The 26,234-nt window shown below is 36.6% G+C and overlaps 1 protein-coding gene across 19 annotated transcripts in view; it reads left to right on the top strand.

The window, feature by feature from the left end:
- Window positions 1–26,234, top strand: part of MGA (MAX dimerization protein MGA) — a 152,817-nt gene that overhangs the window by 92,446 nt on the left and 34,137 nt on the right. For 18 of the 19 annotated variants that reach the window (XR_007475905.1, XM_033435717.2, XM_004273968.4 and 15 more), the window contains exons 3-9: window positions 4,521–5,469; window positions 6,519–6,597; window positions 6,716–6,811; window positions 13,909–14,040; window positions 14,257–14,361; window positions 15,774–16,435; window positions 17,584–17,929. Coding sequence is in view for 18 of the 19 variants with exons in the window: in XM_033435717.2 (XP_033291608.1) it covers window positions 4,521–5,469; window positions 6,519–6,597; window positions 6,716–6,811; window positions 13,909–14,040; window positions 14,257–14,361; window positions 15,774–16,435; window positions 17,584–17,929 (2,369 nt within the window). In the remaining variant the exon portion in view is untranslated. Of the gene's footprint in view, window positions 1–4,520; window positions 5,470–6,518; window positions 6,598–6,715; window positions 6,812–10,683; window positions 13,127–13,908; window positions 14,041–14,256; window positions 14,362–15,773; window positions 16,436–17,583; window positions 17,930–26,234 lie in introns of those variants that run through there. The other variant, XM_033435738.2, reaches the window with a different exon arrangement.

The raw sequence follows: 26,234 nt of genomic DNA, 5'->3' as shown, positions 1-26,234 counted from the left end.
TACAGTCACAAGGGGGTTAGGGCTTCAGTGTATGAATTTGGGAGGGGACACAATTCATTCTTTAGCAGTGGTTGTAGAGATAATTATGTACATTCTTAATTTATCAAGTAGAATTAAATTAATATTATAGCAGTTCATGATCAGCTAATGTCCTTGTTGTTCATGTCCTTATATATGTTATAAACCCCCCCCCAAATGTTTTTATTTGCTTTAATCAGTCAGGAGTCATTTAAATAAACGTAAGAAAAAGCCTTTTATATTTACTCATGTTTATTTTTCATGGGTCTTCTCATTCATTCCTGGATCCATTTTCTTTCTTTTTTTTTTAACTTAGCTTGCTACTTTAAAAAATATATATTTATTTATTTAATTAATTTATTTTTTTCTGGCTGTGTTGGGTCTTAGTTGTAGCATGTGGGATCTTTCGTTGTGCTGCAGGGGCTCTTCGTTGTGGCGCACGGGCTTCTCTCTAGTTGTGGTGTGTGGGTTTTCTCTCTTCTAGTTGTGGCATGTGGGTTCTCTAGTTGAGGCGTGTGAGCTTAGTAGTTGTGGCATGCACGCTTAGTTGCCCTAAGGCATGTGGGATATTAGTTCTCAGACCAGGGATCAAACCTGCATCTCCTGCGTTAGAAGACAGATTCTTTACCACTGGACTACTAGGGAAGTCCCCTGGATCCATTTTCGTACTAGTTCATTTCCTATTAGTCTGAAGAACTTCCTTTAGTATTTTTTTAGAACTTTAAAAAAATAAGATGTAATTCACTGCTATATAATTCACCCTTGAAAAGTGTTCAGTTTAGTGATTTTTAATATATTCACCAAATTGTATAGTCATGACCACAGTCATTTTAAGGACGTTTCAGCACTCCAGAAAGAAACCCTGTGTCCTCTACTAGTCACTCCCCATTTTCCTCCAGCCAGTATTCAACCCCACCCACCGATATGCAACCACCAGTCTCTCTTTTGTCTCTGGATTTGTCTTTTTTGGGCATTAAATGGGATCATACAGTATGTGGTCTTTTGTGCTTTACTTAGCATAATGTTTTCAAGGTTCATATTGTAGCATGTATCTGTACATAATTTCTTTTATTACTGAATAATATTTTGTTGTTTAGATATACTACATTTTATTTATCCATTTATTGGTAAACATTAAGGTTGTTTCTGCTTTTTGACTATTAGAAATAATGTTGCTATGAACATTTGTGTGCAAGTGTTTGTATTGAATAAGTTGTGGGTGTTCATAAGCCCATTCTTTCCCCACTGAATTTATTGTCTTGGCACCCTTGAATTGAATTCAGTTGAAAGTCAATTGAGGGACTTCCCTGGTGGTCCATTGGTTAAGACTCCTTGCTCCCAATGCAGGGGGCACAGGTTTGATCTCTGGTCAGGGAACTAGGATCCCAAATGCTGCATGGCACTGCCTTAAAAAAAGAAAAAAAGAAAAGAAAAAAAAACCAATTGATATAAAAGTGGGCAGGTATTACTGAACCTTGAATTCTGTTCAGTTGATTGGTATGTTTAGCTTTATGCTGATTACTGTAGCTTTGTAGTAAGTTTTGAAATTGGGAAGTATGAGTCCCCATTTGTTTCTATTTTTCAAGATACTTTGAGTTATTTTAGGGTCCCTTGCATTTCTATATGAATTGTACGATCAGCTTCTCAATTTTTACAAAAATCCCAGGTGGGGCGTTGTTAGGGATTGTGTTGACTCGGCAGATCACTTTTGGGGAGTATTGCTGTCTCACCTATATTAAGTCTTCTAGTATGAAACTGCGGAATATTTACCCTTTTTTTTTCTTTTTTTTTTTTAGGTTGGCTTTAATTTTTTTCCAACAGTTGTATAATTTTCTGTGTAAAAGCCTTACAGTTTTTTGGTTCAGTTAAGTTTTTTTTTTTTACATCTTTATTTGAGTATAATTGCTTTACAATGGTGTGTTAGTTTCTGCTTTATAACAAAGTGAATCAGTTACACATATAAATATGTTCCCATATCTCTTCCCTCTTGCGTCTCCCTCCCTCCCACCCTCCCTATCCCACCCCTCCAGGCGGTCACAAAGCACTGAGCTGATCTCCCTGTGCTATGCGGCTGCTTCCCACTAGCTATCTCCCGTATGTTAAGTGTTTTATTCTTGTTGATGCTGTTGTAAATAGAGTTGTCTTCTGAATTTCATTTTTGACGTTTGTTCCTAGTGTGCAGAATTACAGTTATTTTGCTGTGTGTTGATCTTGGATCCTGCAATCTTGCCAAACTCATTTATTCCAATAGTTTTTTTAGTGGATTTCTTAGGATTTTCAGTTCTGTATCCACAGAGTTTAGTATCTCTGGGGAGTTCTGGAACCAGTCTCCCTCAGAACTGGGGGCCAACTGTATACAAGATCATGTCATCTACAAATGGAGATTTTTTTTTTTTTACTTCTTTTCCATCTGGATGTCTTTTATTTCTTTTTATTGCCTGATGTCCTTGGCAGATCCTCTAGTATAATTACTGTAAGTAAAAGTGGTGAGAACTAATATCCTTGTCTTGTTTCAGTCTAAGGAGGTAGTATTTTTTATGACGTATGAATTCTTTCAGATGTCTGAAAATGTCTTTAGCTTTGAAGGCTTCTTTTGGTAGATCTAGAACATTATGTTGACTCTTTAAATGCTTTATGATGGATGTCATTCATTGTCTTCTGTTTTACAGTGTTTCCAATGAGTAGTTAGTCTGTTCTCATAGTTTTCTCTGTAGTCTCATGTGTCTTTTTTTCTTCCTTGCTTATAAGGTTTTTCTCTTGATCTTTTTTTCAGCTGTCTGGTCTTCATGTACCTAGGTATGATTTTCTGCTTGGTGTTTGCTGAGCTTCTTGGATCTGTGGATTAAAATCTTTCATTTTTGGAATATTTTTGTTCAGTTTCTGTTCAAATGTTTCTCCTTTCTTTCTCTTACCTTTTGGGAGGTGCAACTGCTAGTGTGTTAAATAATCTGATGTGTGCCATAGGTCTCTGACACTTCTTTTGCTTTTCCTTTTTCTCTATCCTTCAGTCTAGATGACTTGTAAATTTCAGCTCACCTCAGTTTTAAGGGTAGGATTGAACTCCTTTCAGACAGGGCCTTGGGATCTAAGTGCTGTGAGAATGTAAGTTTCTGATTTCAGGCCGAGTTTCTGCATCACTAGAAATTCTGCAAAAGTCCCCTGGAGGATAATTGGTGGGAGCAAGGACTTGTCTTCTCTTTGAGGTCCTCCAGATCTAGTCTGCCCATACTCGGGCATTAATAGTTTGGTTTCTCTGTGTTTCCGCAAAGATTCTTTGCCTATAACAGCTTTTTTCTCTCTTCACTTGTGCTTCAAGCAATGTAAATGCCACTGAGGGTTGAAAGCAATAGCAATCTGTGGTCACTTGGAGAAGGCTGGTCCCTCTCTGGAATTCAGTTCATTTAAACTTACTTGTACCCAGAGGTCTTCAGTGACTTTAAAGAAAGAATAGGATTTTAAGTTTATCTAGTGTTTTGTCATTGTTATGGCAGAAGTTATGGTCTTTGTGAACTACTGTATTCTAACTGGAAGTGGAAGTCCTCCATTGAAGAATTTTTGAGTAAGGTCAAGATCTTAAGTCAGTTTTGCAAGGAACAAGTAGATACAGATCGATTTAATGGTTACTTTTGCATATTTGAGGTAAATGAAAGTTTTACAGATAAAGTGACTTTAACTGGGTTAGTGAGTAGTTCTAACCTGTCCTCAAGATACATTGGTATAGTTTATGTGCTTTCAGTTATGAATTGGGAGAAATGAGAAACTAAAAAGTTTGTTTTGTTTTTTGATGAATTATAAACACTTAAGTCGAGACAGGTTATATGTCCTTGCCTTCATCCACCCTATCCTTTTATTTTGGAAGAACTAATGCTGGATTCTTTACATTGAAAGTGGGTTTTGCAATTTTAAATTTGAAAAATCACCTGGCACCAACATTGGGACTACAATGAAAAAACTACTGGCTTGTACATTTTAAAATGGTTAAAACGTTATGTTTTATGTTACATGAATTTTATCTCAATTAAAAAAATCAGTGAGCTGTTTGAAAGGCCCTTCCTGATGTTTATTTTAATTTTTAATTGTAATGGACATTTGTTTGTTTTTATTGGCAGTTGTTGATCAGTGTGTACATTACTAGAGTCTGATTTTGGATCAGTGCAAGCTGACTTTGAAAATTGAGTTCATTTGAAGAATACCATTAGCAGAAAACATGTTATAACATATCTTGCTTTTTGATTTAGTGATGAGAGTTACTTGTTAAAACTTTACCCTTTAGTTTATATATTTTTCAAGAGAAATTGACAGAATATGTAAAAGTGTGATGTTGATAAACTGTTTTTGAGAACCTTGTTATACAGTGTTTTTTTTTTTTTATGAATGGCTCTTGAAATCTGATGTGATTTTACTTGGTTTCCAACAGTCTTTTTTTTTTTTTTCTTTCCCCTCCTGAGTGTTATTTATGGATAGTTCTGTCCTTTTTAACTCTCCCTCCCCTGTCTCTCCAGTCTTGTTGGCAACAATTTTGAAGATGACGCCCATGTAACATCACCATTAAACCCAAATGAAAACTTCAATGTTGTCATTAAAGAAGAGCCTCTAGACGATTATGAATATGAACTTGGTGAGTGCCCAGAAGGGGTCACTGTGAAACAGGAAGAGACAGATGAGGAAACAGATGTGTACTCAAACAGTGATGATGATCCTATACTAGAGAAACAGTTGAAGAGGCACAATAAAGCTGATAAACTAGAAGCTGACCATCCTTCTTCTAAATGGCTACTACCAAATAGCCCATCAGGTGTTGCTAAAGCTAAAATGTTCAAATTAGACGCTGGAAAGATGCCAGTAGTCTATCTGGAGCCCTGTGCTGTCACCAAAAGCACAGTGAAGATTTCTGAGCTCCCTGATAACATGCTTTCCACATCTCGGAAGGATAGAACTTCTGCGTTGACAGAATTAGACTATTTGCCTACGTACATTGAAAATTCTAATGAGACTGGCTTCTGCTTAGGCAAGGAATCAGAAAATGGTCTTAGAAGACATTCACCAGACCTCAGAGTGGTACAAAAATATCCCTCACTTAAAGATCCTCAGTGGAAATATCCTGATATATCTGACAGCATTAACACAGAAAAAATACTTGATGGTTCAAAGAGTTCAGTTGGGGACTCATTTTTAGGAAAAGAAGACTTGGGCAGAAAGAAAAGTATGCTTAAGATTTCAACGGCCTCCAAGACTGTGAATGCTAATCAGAATGCCCCTCCAAATGTCCCTGGAAAAAGAGGAAGGCCACGAAAACTGAAACTCTCTAAGGCAGGGCGGCCACCTAAAAACACAGGAAAATCTTTAACTTCTACAAAGAACACTCCTATGGGCCCTGGGAGTACCTTTCCAGATGTGAAACCTGATCTGGAAGATGTAGATGGTGTTCTCTTTGTTTCCTTTGAATCGAAGGTAAGATTGTCATTTTCAGCATTCTTTCCAAGGTCAAATAATCATCATTGAATTGTATACTGGCTGATAACTAACTAAGAATACAGTTACTGTGAATGCATCCATTATGCGAGGTTGTGTGCACCGGGAGGGGAGTATCTCCAAAATATTGGGTTAACAGGCATCACTTAAGGTATTTTGTTTGAATGGACTTAAAAAATTATGTCTGTTTCGATTACGATTTTTGGGTTTTTTTTTGTGTGTGGCCTCTCCCGTTGCGGAGCACAGGCTCCGGACGCGCAGGCTTGGCGGCCATGGCTCATGGGCCCAGCCGCTCCGCGGCATGTGGGATCCCCCCCGGACCAGGGCACGAACCTGCGTCCTCTGCATCGGCAGGCAGACTCTCAACCATTGCGCCACCTGGGAAGCCCTTGATTACGATTTTTGCATTGTGTTTAGTTGGAATTTTTAAAATCTTTGGCTCTTAGTGGAATTTTCATTATTATGGACTTTGAAAAGGCATAAACACATGAAAAGTTTACTAACTCTTTTGAGATACTCCATCCACTGATTTTCATCAGCAATAGCAGAATACCATTGGAGAACAAAAAATTAATAGTCTTATTAATTCTGCTGTCACAATGATAGTTTCCTTGTTTATTTTACTCCAGTTCTTCAACTAGACTGTTTTTCTTTTAGATTGTTGTAGAAGCCTAATCTTTCTAAATTAGCTACACAGAGATTGAATTCTCTGCCTGTTCTTTTCCTTCCTCCTTGTTAATTGCTGAGTAAGCTGTCTTTACACAGGCTCTGAGAAATCAGTATACAAGTTATGATAAATTGGATAAATATACAAGTTATGATAAATACAGTTTTAAGTCAGTTAGCTGAGTATATTATCTTTAAATATTTTGCCCCCCCATTATTAAAGTGAAAAGTATCAAAATGAAAAAACATTTAGAAAATAGCAAAAAGTATCAAAATGAAAAAAAAGCTTCCTAGTTTACTTTTAAACCTTTAGAAGTGATATGAACTACTTTTTTTCTTTCCTTTTCTTTTTTTTAATATAGGAAGCTCTAGATATTCATGCAGTTGATGGAACAACAGAAGAATCCTCTAGTCTTCAGGCATCAGCCACAAATGACCCAGGTATTATATAATAGTAAAAAAGAGGAATATATTGGGAGTTTGGCTCTAGAAGTGAAAGATGCAATGTGTATTCTTCTGTAGTATATAGTAGCTTATTTTATCATTGCTTTCTGAATAGGTTGCAGAGCAAGAATTTCCCAGTTGGAAAAGGAATTGATAGAAGATTTGAAGGCCTTGCGGCACAAGCAGGTCATACATCCTGGTCTTCAGGAAGGTATAATTCTCTAAAAAATATACAAGCCAATTTTTAATTTTGTTCTGTTCTCTCCTTCCCCTGTCTTTCTCTTCTCCCCTCTTCCCTTTGCTCCTTCCCTCTTTTTTCTGTTTTTCCTCCTTTCCCCCATCCTTGATTTGATTTCTTTCAGCCCCTCTCTCAGCTTGCATTTTTCTCTTTTCTCTGTCCATGATTCTTTCCCTTAACTTAAAAACACATCTAGGTCTTTTTTATCCTAAGAGAAACCTTTCAGACTCTGAAGATACTGTCTTATCGTTGTGAAGCTAATATATTATGCATTAAAAAACGTATCATGATAAGAAAGTGGTGTTTTCTCTTTTCTTTCTTATAACCCCGTTTTATTTACTTTAAATTTTGGTTGCTTTTGTTTCTGTGGGGTTTTTGAAGGTTTTTTGTTTTGCTTTTGGAGGGGAAGAGCCTACTTTTTCTGGTATACTTAGTAATATATTTAACTGTAAAGAGAAGAATACTTATCTGTCTCATTGTGTGGCTGTAAAAATTTTATATATTTCATATTTTGCTGGCGATTTAATTTAAAATTTTCATGATTACCTATTTTGTTGCCATAGTTTATCTTGGCCTTGATCATATCATTTAATCCTTTTTTTAAAATAGCAAAATTTAGTATCCTTATTGCCATCATAGTTAACTACTGACTTCCCGATTTGCACTGTAAATGAATGACTGTAAGCCATGCCCCAATTTTTATTTTCCTTATACCTTTGATTTTAGGTGTGCTTCTTGGAGTAGTTTATTTTTTGACTGTTAGTCAATTTTCATGAGAGTCTAAGCATTGTATGCCAACAAACAAAACATTGATTTATAAAACAACCATTCAGTTTCTAAATTAAATGGTAATACTTGAACTTTTGCTTTAATGAGGGACTGTGTGACAGTGTGATCTTAAAGTATGCAAATTTCAATCCAAGTGATAAGGACTGGATACTGTGGATTGTAATGGAAAATCACAGTCACATCATAGTAGTCTTGCTGGTAATAATGTTTGCTGTCATTTATCGTAAGCTTTCACTTCTGCTATTTTATTTAAATAATATTCTCTTTTCTCTATCAGTTAAGTTGTCCTTTCTCCCCCCACTTCTCCTTTTTTTCCTTAGGTACTCTGATAATATATAAGTATTATAACATTTGTATTGCATTCTTTCAACCTAATCCCCCATTTGTTTTATAGTCTTAGTTCTAGAGTTAAATATATTCAGTGCTCCCTGCTGGTCTTTTTGCTCTGGTTTGTTTGCTTATTTTTTCCTGTTTGGGTAAGGTTTGAGTTTTTTCCTTCCCTTATAGACATTTTAGTCAAATCTGTAACTTTTTGTGTATTGGGTGTTCAAAGTCAAATGCTTATGGAAACTAAGCAGGTAACGTAAAGTGAAATTAGCCTGAATTTGGGGATGGTGTTGGACTCTGGTGGGCTGGAGCATAGGTTCCTGTTCTAAAGGGGCAGTCATATCAGTGGATTGTCAAATGGGAATGTAGGCTCAGTATTTTCAGAAATTCCTATTGTTCTGTAAAAGGTAAAAGTCAGTATTTTTTTGTAACGTGTTTCAGTTTTAAATGGTGTCAGCTGATACAGTTTTTTGGGCAAAAAAGTGTGAGGCATCAGTTTTCACCTGCCATACAGATTATGCATTTGGTGTTCAAGTTTGTATTAATCCTCACATTGTTAAAGTTAATTCAACTACATTCTTTTTTTTTTTTGTGCGGGCCTCTCACCATCGTGGCCTCTCACGCTGTGGAGCACAAGCTCCAGACGCGCAGGCTCAGCAGCCGTGGCCCACGGGCCCAGCCGCTCCGCGGTATGTGGGATCTTCCCGGACCGGGGCACGAACCCGCGTCCCCTGCATTGGAAGGCGGATTCCCAACCACTGTGCCACCGGCGAAGCCCCAACTACGTTCTTATATAGTTTTACTTTTTTAAACAGTTAAATCTGTAATCCATGTGTCACTGTTCATAATATATGACGTAGAGTTCTAGTTTGGATTTTTTTCTTTATTTTACTTTGGCAGGTGTCTCCCCCATCCCCCAACCTTTGCTTCTTAAGACTTAAAATATTAAAAGAATTAAGTTAGTTTGGCTAAATATTTGTAGTAACTGATGGTTACTACATCAGTTGATGGTGCCAACTCCAAGTATCTGAAGATAATGAAAATATTCTTCCAGGTCCCTTTCTAAAAACTGATGCTTGAAGTAATTTATTAAATTTCAATTCAGTAATGTCGTATTTCTTTGCTTTTCCATCAACTGTAGAATTTCATTATTCTTTATAAAATAAGCACCTACAAATCCAAAACGTTTTTGAGATGAAAAAACCTTGAAAAACTTGAAAAGCTTTTTCAGCTTGCTTTGAAATTGTGGAAGAAATGTTGATTAAGCCTGAGAAAATGTTCTTATTGTTGTTGTTGATAGTTTTGTTGCTAAAATAAAATAAGATTCTTAATTTTGTTTTCCACAGTATATTTTTTCTCCTATACTTTGCTACATCAAAATTCGTTTCTTTTCTAAGTCCATCAACCTGAAATTATCATGTTTTTGATCTTTAAAGGTATTTTTGTAAAAGCTTTTCTGTTTCATTGCTACCAAGTCAATTCTATGTTAATTGTTAAGTGAATTTTTTGTTTTAGATAAGTTTTAGATTTGCAGAAAAATTGGGACCATAGTACAGAGAGTTCCCATATACTCAGCATACAGTTTCTCCTGTTACTAACATCTAACATTAGGGCAGTACATTTGTTACAATTAGTGAACTAATATTGATATATTATTATTAACTATAGTCCTTAGTTTATTCAAATTCCCTTAGTTAATTTTTTTTGTTCCAGGATCTCATCTAGGAAATCACATTACATTTAGTAGTTGTGTCTCCTTAGGATCTTGTTGGCTGGGACAGTTTCTCAGACTGTTTTGTTTTTAATTACCTTGACAATTTTGAGGAGTACTGGTCAGGTATTGTGTAGAATGTCCCTCAGTTGGGATTTGTTTGATGTTTTTCTAATGGGTAGACTGGGATTATATGTTTATAGGAGGAAGACAACAGAGGTAAAGTGCCATTCTCATCTCACCTTATCAAGGGTACATATTATCAACATGATTTGTCACTGACTTTTTATGTTGCACTCTTTGGAAGTCACTGTGTAGTCCACACTTAATGAGTGGGAAGTTATGCTCCACTTTCTTGAGGATGGAGTATCTGCATAAATTACTTGGCATTCTTCTGCAACCAGAGATTCTCTTTTCTCCCTCATTTTTTTTTTTTCTCTCCCTCATTTTTATCCAATCATTTATTTATATCAGTGTGGACTCCTGTCAGTTTTAATGTTAAATTCCCTTATGATAATATTTCCAGAGCACTCTGCCTCTTTAGTTACTTAAAAAATACTCTGTACTGTTAAATCAATGGTTAGCTGGAGTTTTTCTTATATAAATGTCTACTTTTCTGTTCATTGTTGGCTAGTTATATAGGTGTTCATTCCTCTGAGTGTTTTTTTGTGGATACCTTCTATTTAAGTGGGTTTAGCTAGAGGCAGGCATTTTTGGCTACAGTTTATTGTCTTAGGTGACTCTGCTCTGAACCTAGAGGGTTATCTGTTTTCGTTTCTATTTTTATGGGTCTTTTTTTTAATGGTGTGATAATATTTCTTTAAGAAGTTGCTCCTAATATGGTGAAAAGGCAGAAGCATTCAGAAGTATGAATTAGTTTAAACTACCATGTGGAAAGGGTTTTATGCTTTTTGGGGGATGTGCTAAGAATTATATAACTATCTTATTTTTGCAAGATAAAGTTATTATCATTCATATGAAACCGACTGAGTCTGAGTCTCAAATATCTATTATTCAGGGAAGGATTTTCTTGAAGGGCAAACATTTCAAGATGTGCAGGTAAGCTAAATTGGGAATTACTTTGAGCAGTGTCCATGTGCCATTGACCTCTCAACTTTTAGGGCTTTAAAAAATTGTAAGTATATTTAAAATAAATTTGGTCTTTTTGTTGATGTTTTTAGGATCACTTGGTATCACTTTTGGGGGAAGGTGGCAGTTCAAAGTATAAGTAAATGCAGACAAGAAGATATGTAGGGGAAACAGTCTCTAAATTTGATTGTCTACCTATTTGGCTGTATGGGTACACTTTTAACGACTTAATTCCTTCTTTCTCTGTAGGCAGCTGTTCTGGCAGTTTTTGTCTATAATAATAATAGAGTACTTTTCTCTTTTCAAGGCATTACAGTATCTCAGTTTATCCTTTGTTTAGGATTCTGTTTCACTTGCATTTCTGCAATATTTTGCTTTCTGGTTTCACTCTACTCTCCCTCTCTGCCTTTCCTAGTTAATTCCTACTTATTCTAATTTAAGAATTACACTCTCTGTAAAGTTTTACCAGATTGCCTTGGGCTTTTCAAGTATCATTTGTTTTACCTCTTACAGTATTTTATCCTATTGTAACTACTAATGAATCAGTTGGGAAAACATAACACAAAAGCTCCTTGAGGTCTGGGAAATGTCTTTTATCTCTATCATCATCTATATGACAGAGCATTTCAAAGAGAAGGCACGGTTACTTCTTAAAACATGAAACTCAGTGTGGTGGATTGATATTATTATTTTTTGGATTGGTATTATTTCACTGATGAGGAAGCAGAAGCTAAGAGAAGTTTAGCCCAAAGACAAGATTAGAAACCACTTGTTTTGACTCATATTATTTTCTCCCCAGTTGATTGAAACATGAGGAAATAATATTTTATTGATGTTAATTTTAATCACGTGATTAAAATAAACATGATAAAATGATATTTATTTTAAAGAACTAGAATTACAAACTAATTTATGTGGAGGATATACAAATTAGCCTTAAGAACTTGTGGCTTGTAACCTGCCTAGTGTCTTCATCTTTTAGGAAACCAGTACTATGTAAGCTTTTTATTGGAAACCTGTACCTATGACTTTTAGTAGTTATTACTACGGTAGTTGATGCTTTGAATTCCTTTTGGTTTCAGTTTTGTTAAAATTTAAGTTAAATACTTTCTTGCTCAATAATATGAAGCCAGTAATTCACAAACAAGGAAATCCAAATTAGAAGATTGTCACTGGTAACAGAAAAAATGCAAATTTAAGAACAATAGGATATAAATTTATACCAGTAAGATTGGGACAGTTTTAAAAGTCCAGTGATATAAAATGTTGGAGAGGATGTGGATCAACAAGAACTCTTACACTATTGAAGGGAGTATAAATGGAGAGTAATTTGGCAATCTAGTGAACAGCTTCCCAACTAGAGCAGTGTTGCATGTGGTTATCCATGATTGTGTGACAGGTATGCTCTTGAGACACTGATCTCCTCAGAGTGGCCAGGCAAGACCAAGGGAAATTAATAACCGTAGAACTGGTTGCCTCCAGCCATAAGCAGCCTCATGTTTATCCCAGTTTGTTATGTAATCATTGTTTTCTTATATGCCATTACATAAGGATTCAGAATAACTAGGTGTGTCAGTTAGAATTCTTAATCACAAACATGAGAATATACTCTATAGGTGAAATAGAATACGAATTTATTAAAGAATATCAGATGACTTACAGAGAGGCAGAGAAAAGCAAAAATGCCCAAATTACATTCCCCAAGAGCTCATACCAGCAGTCTCACAACATTGGGCAATTACCACCATTTTCAATATGGACACTGAACACAGTATACTACAGCTAGGATGTTGGTTACTCTTACCTCTAAAAGTTCTTAACTTGGCCAAACACTGTCACTCTCATTAATACAATTCTGCACAGTATTCCTTTCCTCATGGTGCTCTCTTCTAAATTGAAGCCTTTTATGGCTGCATCTGTGTTTTAACACCTCTTCCTTGAAGAGGTGGGGGTTATAATGTGGAAAAGTAATAGCTATAGGAAAGGTTCTCAGAATATTTTGGGCAGCCACATATATGTCAAACACAGTATCCAGTAAATTGAAGATGAACATATCCCATTACATAGCAATTCCGCTCTTGGGTAAATGCCATAAGGAAAAGCTCAATGCACTAGAGAAGCTTTCATACATGTTCATGTGTGTGATGTACATTCTTGTACAAGATGTACAGTTATACTGCAGCATTGTTTGTAATAGTTTAAAATAGGAAACAATTCTCACTAAGAGGAGAATGGTTAATAAATTGGAGTAATTCATAATCTGGAATAGTGTACAACAGTGAAAATAAATCATGCAGAGATAAATGTGTCAACATAGACAAATCTTAGATGTAAAATGTTAACCAAAAAAAAAAAAAGATAAGTAAAATAAATGTTTTCGCAAAAGATTGCCTCTTAACCTACAAATAAGCCACAGTATTTATAGGCTCCATTAACCATAAATATCAGTAATAATAACTAAAGAATTAGTAGCCTTAATTAGGCCAGAAGCACAGACTATGGCAAGTTTGTATTAGAGGTCCTAGGAAATCTCTCGGCTACAAAGCGTTAAAGTACAAAAGATCTGAATTCTGCTATGTTTATGTATTAGTTATCTATTGTTGCTTAACAAATTACCACAAACTTAGTACCTTAAAACAACACATTTACTGTCTCAAAGTTCTATGGGTCAGGTGTTTGGGCATGGCTTAACTGGGTCCTCTTCTTAGGGTCTCACAAGGCTGCAATCAAGATGTCAGACCTGGTTCCTCATCAAAGGCTTGACTGGCGAGGGATCTGCTTCCAGTTTCCCTCAGATTGTTGGCAGAATTTATATCCTTGTAGCTCTAGCAGGATGGGTGATATACTTACTCCTATATTATCACATACACATAATCATGTATGTACATCCTGCCCCTTGTGCTACATTCCATCAGAAGCAAATCACAGGTCTCACCCACACTCAAGAAGGGAAGGGGAGGAATATGCAAATATGTAATACCCAGGAGGTGAGGATCATGAGACCACCTTAAAATCTGTCACTTCCAATTTTTATTTCATCATTTCTGTTCTCCACTTTTTCTTGATCTCTATTATCCCCCTACCTCACCCCACCCCACCCCCCAACCAAAGATTAAAAAAAACCAAAATGATTTGTGGTCCTTTTTTCTTGTAGTTGGCTTAAAATTGAATTCAGTGGATCCAGCAATGAGTATTGATCTTAAATACTTGGGAGTACAGCTACCTTTGGCTCCAGCCACTAGCTTTCCTTTCTGGAACCTTACAGGAACCAACCCTGCCTCACCTGGTGAGTGCGTAGCGTTTGTAAAGTCAAACAAATTTGTGATAAAAATAAAATGCTACCATTGTTACAGACATATAGGGTACTCTAATGTAGATCTTTTATCTAGTGATGAGTCTTAATGATGATTTATACATTTTAGATGAAATTTTAGTGGCTAATTAGATATTAAATATTGGCTTGCTAGGATTTTGATCATCTTTTTTACTTTTTCTTTTATAGATGCTGGATTTCCCTTTGTTTCTAGGACAGGGAAGACTAATGACTTCACCAAGATCAAGGGATGGAGGGGAAAGTTTCATAGTGCTTCTGCATCTAGGAATGAAGGTAATCAGCTTTTTAAAAATTTATAAATACATTCTGAAACATGTGGCCAAAGACTTTTATTAAAAGTAAGCCTTGGTTGTTTTTCTTTATCTCCTTTCCATGCTTTAAAATATACTGAAAATAATTGTCTTGGCTGTTTTTGTTCATTTTCTGTGTCCCATAGTCCCCATCCTGGGGTTCAGTCACTAACCATATCAGGCTTAAATAATCCTTGCAGCCTTTTCAAAGTGCACTTCCTTTTGGTTCCTACAGTTATAAAAAGCATCATTCTCAAGCATTATTTCAGAACTGTGTACTTCAGAGCTGTATGGTGATTCCCAATAGCATTGTAGTACTTCAAAATAAACTTCTAAATCTAATCTAAAATCTAAATTTTGACTGTATGCTTATTGGTCTCCTTTCTTAGTGCTTTTCCTTTCCCATTACACTTGTTTGCAGTTACACTCTAGCCAGATAAATTTACCATTTGTCCAATATAGTTTTTCTCATCTTTGAATCTTCTCATCTTTGAATCTTTGTAGTGTTATCATAGTGTAATGCTTGTCTTTCTACTAAACTTGCTTTTTCTTGTTCCATAAAAACTAAATTTTATACTCCTTTTTTGGTGCCTTATCCTCTTCCCTTGTGTTTTGTGTCAGAATTCAGGTATTGCAATCCCTTAAGTAACCTCTTGGTGTTCTGTTGAGGTCAAATTTAAGTATATTTTTTGCGTTTATGTTTTTACTTATGTCTCATCTCTATACTAAGGTCCTAAGAGGTTGTCGACTCTTAGTGTTAATTATTACTATTGTTAGCACTTTGCAAAATTAATGTTAAATATATATAATAAGATAATTTTAGATAATGGACTTTAATATAATTAGTATATGACATTCAGTGTCTTTATTTGGCTTTATATTTTATATTTTTCCTTACTTCCGAGGAGGGATAGTTTGGAAGATTTAGTAGCTTATAAATTAATGCTCCTGGCCTTTTCTTTTTTAAATTTAATTAATTAATTAATTTTTGGCTGCGTTGGGTCTTCGTTGCTGCACGCAGGCTTTCTGTAGTTGCAGGGAGCGGGGGCTGCTCTTCGTTCTGGTGCGCGGGCTTCTCATTGTGGTGGCTTCTCTTGTTGCAGAGCATGGGGTCTAGACGCGCGGGCTTCAGTAGCTGTGGCACGTGGGCTCAGTAGTTGTGGCTCGTGGGCTCTAGAGCACAGGCTCAGTAGTTGTGGCGCATGGGCTTAGTTGCCCCGTGACATGTGGGATCTTCCCGGAACAGGGATCAAACCCATGTCCCCTGCATTGGCAGGCGGATTCTTAACCACTGCGCCACCAGGGAAGCCCCTGCTCCTGGCCTTTTAAAGTATATTTTTCTATATATATAAAGATCTGTCCTGGATTTAAGTATCTGTGTCTCTTTATTTCTAGGTGGAAATTCAGAAGGTTCGTTGAAAAACCGTTCTGCTTTCTGCAGTGATAAGCTGGATGAGTACTTGGAAAATGAAGGCAAGCTGATGGAAACAAGCATGGGTTTCTCTTCTAATGCTCCCACATCTCCTGTGGTATACCAGCTTCCCACCAAGAGTACCAGCTATGTTCGAACACTTGATAGTGTACTGAAGAAGCAATCTACCATTTCCCCTTCTACCTCTTACTCTTTGAAGCCTCATTCTGTACCCTCTGTCTCTCGAAAGGCAAAGTCTCAAAACAAACAGGCACCTTTCAGTGGCCGAACTAAATCATCTTATAAATCCATTTTACCATACCCTGTTTCACCAAAGCAGAAACATAGTCATACTATTCCAGGAGATAAGGTTACCAAGAATTCTTCAACCACCATCTCAGAAAATCGGGTGAATAACTTGGTTGTGCCAACTTTAGATGAAAATACATTTCCAAAGCAGATTAGTTTGCGGCAGGCACACCAACAGCAGCAGCAGCAGCAACAGGGAACTCGCCCTCCAGGATTGTCTAAATCTCAAGTGAAGCTAATGGATCTGGAAGACTGTGCACTTTGGGAAGGAAAACCAAGGACCTATATCACTGAAGAGCGAGCAGATGTATCCTTAACAACTCTGCTTACGGCTCAAGTAAGTATCTGTTGTTTTCCAGAAGCATATTAGTCTTGGCTAGAGAGAATTAGGTAGTCAGGAGAAATGGGAATGGGGCTTTTTGGCAGGAGGATGGGGCTTTTAGTTACCTTAGTGACAACTAAGGAAATGTCTTCCACGTTTGTTCTTCTTTATCAACTAGACACCATGTGTAGATTCCTCCTGCCAGCAGAGGGAGACTGTACAATTGTGCTTTTGAATTGTCCCTCTCCTGTGTAAAGGCAGCTGGCCATTCTGAACTTGCCTAATTTCATTCTCCAGCATGTGGTCAAGTACATTTACTGATTTTGTTAAGACAGCTTTAAAAACTCTGCTTAGATGGTATTAAATCCCAGAAAAATCCCCCAAATTATAAACCTACAGAGAAAAAGTTTTTGTCTTTCATAAAATTTTATATTAAGAAAATTTCATTAATTGTTGATTCACCTGTGTTAGCAGCCTCAGTGCATGTGAAATGATACAGCAGCACGTGGGTAATTTTTTTGTCATGAAATTTCTGTATTTTCCATTTTTTAAATTCTGTGACTAAATTCTAGAGCTGAAGATGATCAGATGTTGGGACAAAATACAGATTGTGTCCTTTATAATCGATCATTCCTAAAGACTTTTATGCATGTATTATAATGTTCTCTTTTTATTAATTATCATAGAGCAGGGGTCAGTAAACTATTTATGTAAAGGGGCAGATAGTAAATATTTTAGGCTTTGCAGACCATACAGTCTCTGTTGGTTACTCAGCTCTGCTACTCTAATGCCATAGATGTTATGTAAATGAGTGAACCTGGCTGTGTTCCAATGAAACTTTAGTTAAGATTTGACCCATGGGCCTTAAGTTTGTCAACCCTTGCTATAGAGAACATTATGCATGATTTCTATTGAGAATACATTTATCCTTGTTGATATTTTGGCTCATAATGAATTAAAATATTCTCTTTCTTGTCAGTGCTATGCATTAGAATGGGAGATTGCTTAGAGTTCTGTTTATATTCATGATTTGTCCTTTGAATCTGCACTAATCTTGTACTGTTAGTACTGAGTGCTCAGAGTTGGAGAAGGCAGACCAGTATATGACTGTAAGTTGTTAGGGGATGATTTAGTAGATTTATAATATTCTACTTTAACTTTAGGCATCTCTCAAAACTAAACCCATCCACACGATCATAAGGAAACGAGCCCCTCCATGCAACAATGACTTCTGTCGATTGGGTTGTGTATGTTCAAGTCTAGCTTTGGAGAAGCGCCAGCCTGCTCACTGCCGCCGACCAGACTGCATGTTTGGCTGCACTTGTTTGAAAAGAAAAGTTGTACTTGTTAAAGGGGGATCCAAAACTAAGCATTTCCAGAGGAAGACTGCTCATCGTGATCCAGTATTTTACGATAATTTGGGCGAGGAGCAAAGAGAAGAAGAAGAGGGAGTCAGGGAGGAGGAAGAACAATTGAAAGAGAAAAAGAAGAGAAAGAAGCTAGAATACAGTGAGTATTGATTGAGAGTTAAAATAGTATAGTTTTTTTTTTTTTTTAAGAAAAGTATGGTTATTTCAGGACTTACCCGGTGGTTCAGTGGTTAAGACTCTTTGCTCCCAAGGCAGGGGGCACAGGTTCAATCCCTGGTTGGGGAACTAAGATCCCTCATGCCACACGGTGTGGCCAAAAAAAAAAAAGAGAAAAGAGGAAAAGTATGGTTATTTGAAAACGTATTTCAAATATTACTTACTTTAATCCTAATCAGTGATCTCATAAGAATTTCTTATTATCCTTAAAATGCTCTTTCTATATGGCACGTGTGACATACACAAAACTGTGCACGCATGCCTTTTTTTAAATTGAAATTTTCTCTTGAAGATAGCTTTTTTGTGCTAAATTTGAATCATTCTCTTATTTGGATTTTCAAAATGCCTTTGAGGCTTCATCTTTTTTTCCGTGTCTTGCCCCCACTCCCTCACTTCACATCCCCATGTTCTTTGAATATACAGATGATCATGGTAATCCATCATTTTCTTTTTTTCCCCCAAGCTGAATTTAGGTATAATTGACAAATTGCACATACTTAAAGTGTACAACATTGTAATTTGACATATGTATACTTTGTGAAATAATTACCACAATCAAGTCAGCCAGCACACGTCATTTTATTTTCTAAAGGAAGAAGTTTGCAGAAAGACCTTCTGGTCATGGTTTGAGCCACTCATCAGTTGCTTGGAGATTTGGGGACAGAATAAGGGCATAACTGAGTTGAGCATTACGTACTCTTTTGAAAAGCTTATTTTTCCTTTTTGGTATAATGTTCTATAGATTCAAGTTACATATTTCATTTTTGACTTTTTTTCCTTCCTATTATATCTTTTTATTTTGTTTAAATAGACTGACTATAATTTTACCATGTAATTGAAGAGTTCCTTGCTTCTTAGTTTATTAGAGGATTAATATTCCATTTTTGGCAGTTTATATTTACATTTGTTAATTGCTTGCCATGTACTTCAGTTAGATTAGATAATTAATATTTTTACATATATTCTTCCAAGATTTTCTATTAATCCACTTGTGTGCCTATGTATATATTTTTATAGAAATGGAACTACTGTGTATGTGGTAACTTATAGAAATTTCATATCATAAAGTCATGTTCTGCTTTCCATATTAACAAGTGCAGCTCTATATTACAATTTTAGTTTTAATACCTTCATATTATTACAGTCCTTTTGGCTGGACATTTAACCTTTATGGGTTTTCAAACAGTACGGTGATGAACATCCATGTTCATTATAGGCTATTAAAAGTGGAATTGCTGTGACAGTGAGTGCTTTCTAAACATTTATAAATGTTGCTAGAATTATACCAACTACACATTTACCAGTAGTTGGATAGTGCCACTTCTATATTCTTTTTTTTTTTTTTTCTTTTTTTTCCTGGCTGTGTTGGGTCATCTTTGCTACGCGCGGGCTTTCTTCTAGTTGCAGCGAGCGGGGGCTCCTCTTTGTTGCAGTGCGCGGGCTTCTCATTGCGGTGGCTTCTCTTGTTGCAGAGAACGGGCTCTAGAGCATGTGGGCTTTAGTAGATGTGCCTGGGCTCAGTAATTGTGGCTCGTGGGCTCTAGAGCACAGGCTCAGTAGTTGCGGTGCACGGGCTTAGTTGCTCCGTGGCATGTGGGATCTTCCCAGACCAGGGCTCAAACCCGTGTCCCCTGCATTGGCAGGCAGATTCTTAACCACTGTGCCACCAGGGAAGCCCACTTTTATATTCTTAACATTGGATATTCAAACTAATAGGCAGAAATTGATGTCTTGTCTTAAATTTATATTTCTTCAGTGATAGGTTTATTGACCATTTGTCATAAACTTTGTTCTATAAATTGCTTTTTAAAATTCTTTGCTAACTTTTATTGGAGTGGCTTTGTTTTTTTCCCCATATATTTCCAAGAGTTTTATTTTTTTCCAGGTTGTAATTTTGTAATTTATATTTTAATTTTGTTCAAAGGTCTTCCCATCTCCCCTGACAAAGGGAAATCAGAGATGGTTAAATCTGGCGGTCTCTTCTTTTTAAGGTTTTGGTTCTTTAGAAAGTCTTTCTCTATCCTCAAGATTTAAAAATATTTAGATTAATAAATGGGCTTAAAAAATTAAATTGTTAATATATCTGGAATTTATTTGATGTGAGATTTGTCGTAGAGCTTCATTTTTCCCCCAAATGGCTAGCTAGTTGTACCATCACTTGTTGAGAATAAATACTTTCCCTACTGGTTTAAAATGTCACCTGTGATACAGGAAATTAAAATATACCAATGTTTGGGTCTGTTTTTGGTTTCTGCTGTCCATTTTGTGACCAGCGCCAGGCTGTTTTAATTGGTATTTCAGTGTTTAAATAAGGTACTACCTTCATATACGTAAATGATCTTTCTGTAAATATGATTTAAAAGGTTTAAAATGAAATATAATACAAAATTATTAATTTAGTTTTATCCATATCTCCTTATTGAGTTTATTCCCATCCTGCACTTTCAGCAACACTTTTCCATTTCAAAGCAACAGAAATAAGTTACAAAAGCCACAGCAGTAGGAATACTGTGTATCTGTTAGGTTTATTACTTTGCTTTCTTGGTAGAGTCTTTACCCTGTGTCTTAATCAGAGTTAAACTCCAGAAGGCAGCCAATTAACATAGTATATTTGGGTTTTCTCACTGGTATAGTCCTTACTGAAAGACATGGTCTACTCTACTCTAGGAGCTGTTAATTTTCTTGTACTGTTAGGGGACAGTGAGGAAAGGAGGGAAGATATTTGTGTTATGATTGCTCTGTAAAAGGAGTAGAAATAGCGAAGAGTTCTTGGAGACAGAAATGTTGCTGAGACCGAAAACAAACAAACAAAAATAAATACAAAAACTGGAAGAAGTTGAAGAAATTTATCAGTATGTTTTGCAAAAAGATAGGAGGAAAACGAGAAAAAAAATTGCTGGGATTTAAAGGAGTTGGGGAAAGTGAGGAGAGAAATGGAAGAGAGAAATTACTCAAAGAAATGATGGTGGAGGCACTTCCCTGGCGGTCCAGTGGTTAAGACTCCGTGCTTCCACTGCGGGGGGCGAGGGTTTGATCCCTGGTCAGGGAACTAAGATCCTGCATGCTGTGCAGCATGGCCCCCCCCCCCAAAAAAAGAAATGATGGTAGAAAATGTCTCGGAGCTGAAGGACATGACACTTCTGATTTAAAGGGCCCACTGAATACCAGGCAGAAATAATTTTAAGGTGACTCTATCTAGACACAATCTTCTGACGTTTCAGAGCATTGAGGGTGAAGAAGATATCCTGAACTCTTTTAAAGAGAAGGCACTTTTCCTAGGAAGGATTTAGAATCAGTTTGATATCAAAGTAACACTGGACGTTTGCATCATTGTTTCTAAAATCAGAGTCTAGGGACTTCCCTAATGGTCCAGTGGTTGAGCATTCGCCTTCCAATGCAGGGGATGCAGGTTCAGTCCCTCGTCGGGGAGGATCCTGTATGCCCTGGGGCAACTGGAAGCCCGTGCGCCACAACTACAGAGCCCACTCGCTCTGGAGCTCACGCAACACAACTAGAGAGAAGCCCACGTGCCACAGCGAGGAGCCTGCGCACTGCAATGAAAGATCCTGTGTGATGCAACTAGGACCCGACTAAGCACGCCCCCCCCCCAAAAAAAATGAGAGTCAAGTGGGGATTGGATGAATTTTTAACCTAGCATTCTTGGCCAAATTATAAATCATAATTTATAATTATGCATGAGATAGAGATATATTAAAACATACAATCAAGATGTAGGAAGTTGATCTCTTGCAGTCTCCTGATGAATTTCTTGAGGTTGTGCTCCAGAAAATGGAAAACAAAAAATTCAAGAAGCATGAGATAACATCTAGTGAATTGTGGACCCAGCTCAAGAGGGGGAGAAAACAATCTTAGGATGACAACTACAAAGCAAGACTAGAAAGCAAGTAGTCTAATTTAAAGTAGAAAATCAGGGCTTCCCTGGTGGCACAGTGGTTGAGAGTCCGCCTGCCAATGCAGGGGACACGGGTTCGTGCCCCGGTCCGGGAAGATCCCACATGCCGCGGAGTGGCTGGGCCCGTGAGCCATGGCCGTTGAGCCTGCGCGTCCAGAGCCTGTGCTCCGCAACGAGAGAGACCCGCGTACCGCAAAAAAAAAAAAAAAAGCTAAAGTAGAAAATCAAAAGATGCTTAGAAGACTATCTTTAAGAGAATATTATGTTTATTTTAAGAAATGACATGGTTAAGAACCTGGATGATTAACGTTTAGGTGAAGATTCATGCCACCTTCATCAATTAAAAAAAAAACAAGAACACTGGAAGGAAAAAATTTGTACAGGAAAATTATGGTCCAACTATGAACCAATACAATTTTTGGTAAAATTTTGAGCAATTAAGAGTATAAGAAAAGAGAATCTGTTGGACAGTTTCAACAAATTTAGTGGTATAGAATTACATTTTCTTCCTCTAAGGGGTCAGTCACATTAGTTGATTCTACAAGGATTGATCACATAAGCATAATTTTGTAAGCAAATGTATTGGTATTTTGATTTTTAGAATTGGCATATACAAATTGCTAAAGTTCCAAATAGAATTTTAGAACAGAAGTCAGTGCTATAAACCATGACAATGTGAAAGTAGCTCTATAGCTGGCAGAAGATGAAAAGTGGAGTAAGTTTAGGATGCTAATTTCCTTACCTTTCATCACACTTGAGTCCTTAGCCACTGCTAAATCATGGAGTTGAGGGGAAAGTGTTTGATTTAGGCTTATTGAGGTAACCACCAAAACTAAACACAAATGGTTGCAAGTAGTCAGTTGTGGGGACTGTGACACTGGGTATGGTGGAAGACTTGCCTTTCATTTTTGTGTCATTTTGTACAGCTTGAATTTTTTCGTGTTTGTGTATTTATTCTGTAGTTAATGTATAAATTAAAAATTATTGTTTTTGATGCATGAAATCTAGGCATTTGATGATAGCTTTTTTGGTCATTGTAATAGACTTAAAAATTGTTCTGCCATTAGTGGCCCATTAATCCATTGATGTGAACAGAGGGATATTAATGTTATTAGACAGTCTTTGTGAAGAGCACTGTATAAGGGTATGTCATTTAAATCTTGCAACCTTTTGTGATAAGGAGGTTTCTCCATTTTACAAATACACTAACCGAGTGCTTAGAGCGTTTAAGTGACTTCTTCCTCAAGGTCACATTGCTGTTAAGTGAGCGGTAGGGATTTGAACCCAAGTTTTCCAAGCCTTTGTGTTTTTTCTACTGTGTAAGATACAATTTCTGAAATTTGGCCTTCACTCTTATCACCTGTTTACTCTTGCATTTGCCTAAAAATACTGCAGGTGGTATTGATATAAAAGCACTGTGCTTAGCTGCTGCGGGTTGTACCATGACAAAGGATTACAAATCTGGTGTTCCTCCTTTCTCAGCCCACTTAGAATTTTGTTTGAGATGTATACCTACGAGTTAACTTTATGTAAAGAGATGAATAAAATTGATATCTGTAGGAAACTGATTAGGAAAAAAGAACACAAAAATTACCAGTATCAGGAATGAGAAGTAATATTACTGCAGACTCTAAAAGGATAATAAGGAAATATTAGGAACAATTTTATGCCAATAAGTTGGACAATTTAGATGAAATGAACAAATTTTTGAAAGATACAAAGCTACCAGACTCACTTAAGAAGAAATAAATAATTGCTTAGCCCTGTACCTGTGAACTTGTAGTGAAAACTCCCACAATAATGACACCAGTTCCAGATGTCTTCACGGTTAATTATACAGAACTGTTTAAGGAAGAAATAATATCGAGTCTACACAAACACTTCCGTAAAATGGTTTTATTCTATGAGGCCAGCATTACCCTGATACTCAAACCAGAAAAAGACATTACAATAGAACTGTGGAGTAATATCCCTGAGGAATGAATATATATATATATATATATATATAAATTATAAATGAAAATTTAGCAAATCAAATCCAAGAGTATATTTGAAGGATAAGTACATCATGGCCTAGTGGGGTTTATTCCAGGTCTGCAGGGTTAATTTAACACCTGAAAATAATCACTGTAGTTCACCGTTACCGTAACAGACTTTTTTAAAAATGCCATATGATAATTTCAATAGATATTTTGAAAAATTGACAAAATCCATTTCTGGTAAAAGTTCTTAAGCACCCTAGGAATAGAAGGAGACTTCCTCAACCTGATAAGGAGCATCTATAAAAAACTCTACAGGGACATCCCTGGTGGCGCAGTGGATAAGATTTTGCACTCCCAATGTAGGGGGCCTGGTTTTGATCCCTGGTCAGGGAACTAGATCCCACATGCATGCCGCAAGTAAGAGTTCGCATGCCACAACTAAGGAACCCAAGTGCCGCAACTAAGGAACCCGTGAGCCGCAACTAAGACCAGTCACAACCAAATAAATAAATAAATATTATAACGCAAACAAAAAACAAAAAACACCTCTACAGCCAACGTACTAATGGTGCTGAGTGCTTTTCCCCAGAGATTAGGAGTGAGGAATATTGTCCTCTTTCATCATGTCTGTTTAACATCATACATTCTAGCCAGTGCAGTAAGGCATGAAAAAGAAAATGCATCCAGGTTGGAAAGGAAGCAATAAAATTGGCTTTTTCATAGATAGGGAAATTCTAGGGAATCTACAAAAAAGCTACTAGGACTGTAAGTTTAGTGAGGTTACAGCATACAACAATATCAGTATACAGTGTATTTGTATATATACCAATGAACAACTGGACATTGGAGTTAAAAATACCATTTAAAGAACATACAAAGAAATGAAATGCTTAAGGATAAGTTGCCAAAAAAACCCACTTTATACTAAAAAGTGCTTAGAGCACTTTAAAAGATCTAAGTAAATGGAGAGGTACACAGTTTTCATGCATCAGAGGACTCTGTTGGTAAGATACAGTTGTCCTCAGATTGATTTATAAATTTGATGCTGTTCCAATCAAAACCTCAACAGGCTTCTTCTGGTAGAAATTGGCGAGTTGTTTCTAAAATTTATATGGAAAACAAAGGACTTAGAATAGTCCTTTAATAAACAACTTTGATAAAGAACATAGTTGATAGACTTACACTACCTGATTTTAAAACTTACTATAAAGCTGATGTAATTGGGATAAAGAAAAAGGCATTCACATACCTCATTCTATTGCACTTGGCTTTATTGTGCTTTGCAGATACTGCAGTTTTTATAGATTGAAGGTTTGTGGCAATCTGGCGTCCAGCAAGTCTGTTGGCACCATTTTTTCCAGCAACATATGCTCCCTTCATGTCTTTGTGTTGTAGTTTGGTAATTCTCACAATATTTCAAACTTTTTCATTATAATTACACTTGTTTTGGTGATCCTTGATCAGTGACCTCTGATGTTACTAATGTAATTGTTTTGAGGCTCTAGGAATTGCACCGATATAAGATGGCAAATTTAATAAATGTTGTGTGTGTTCTGACTACTCTAGCTACTGGCTATTTCCCATCTCTCTCCCTCTCCTTGACCTCCCTATTCTCTGAGACACAACAATATTGAAATTAGGCCGATTAATAACCCTACAATGGCATCTAAGTTTTCAGGTGAAAGGAAGAGTCTTACATTTCTCATTTTAAATCAAAGTTGGAGATGATTAAGCTTAGTGATGAGGGCATGTCAAAAGCTGAGATGGGCTGAAAGCTAGGCCTCTTGCACCAGTTAGCCAAGTTGTGAATGCAAAGGAAAAGTTCTTGAAGGAAATTAAAAATGCTACTCCAGTGAACACATGAATAATAAGAAATCGAAACAGTCTTATTGCTGACATTCAGAAAGTTTAAGTGGTTTGAATAGAATATCAAACCAGTCACAACATTCCCTTAAGCCAAAGCCTAATCCAGAGCAAGGCCCTAACTCTCTTCAATTCTATGAAGGCTGCTGAGAGAGGTGAAGAAGCTGCAGAAGAAAAGTTTGAAGCTAGCTGTGCTGTGCTTGGTTCTTGAGGTTTATGGAAAGAAGCTGTCTCAATAACATAAAAGTGCAAGGAGAAGCAGCAAGTGCTGATATAGAAACTGCAGCAAGTTATCCAGATCTATCTCACATAATTAATGAAGGTTGCTACACTAAACTACAGATTTTCAGTGTAGGCGAAACAGCGTTATGAAGGAAGAAGATGCCATCTGATACAATTCTGTTAGTTTTTGCATCACATGTTTTGATGGTCTGTCATTAGGTGTGTAAATGTTTGTGATAGTTTCTTCT

Source organism: Orcinus orca, chromosome 2 (genome assembly GCF_937001465.1).
Source record: "Orcinus orca chromosome 2, mOrcOrc1.1, whole genome shotgun sequence".
Lineage (NCBI taxonomy): Eukaryota > Metazoa > Chordata > Mammalia > Artiodactyla > Delphinidae > Orcinus > Orcinus orca.
This window is presented reverse-complemented; position numbering and strand designations above follow the sequence as displayed.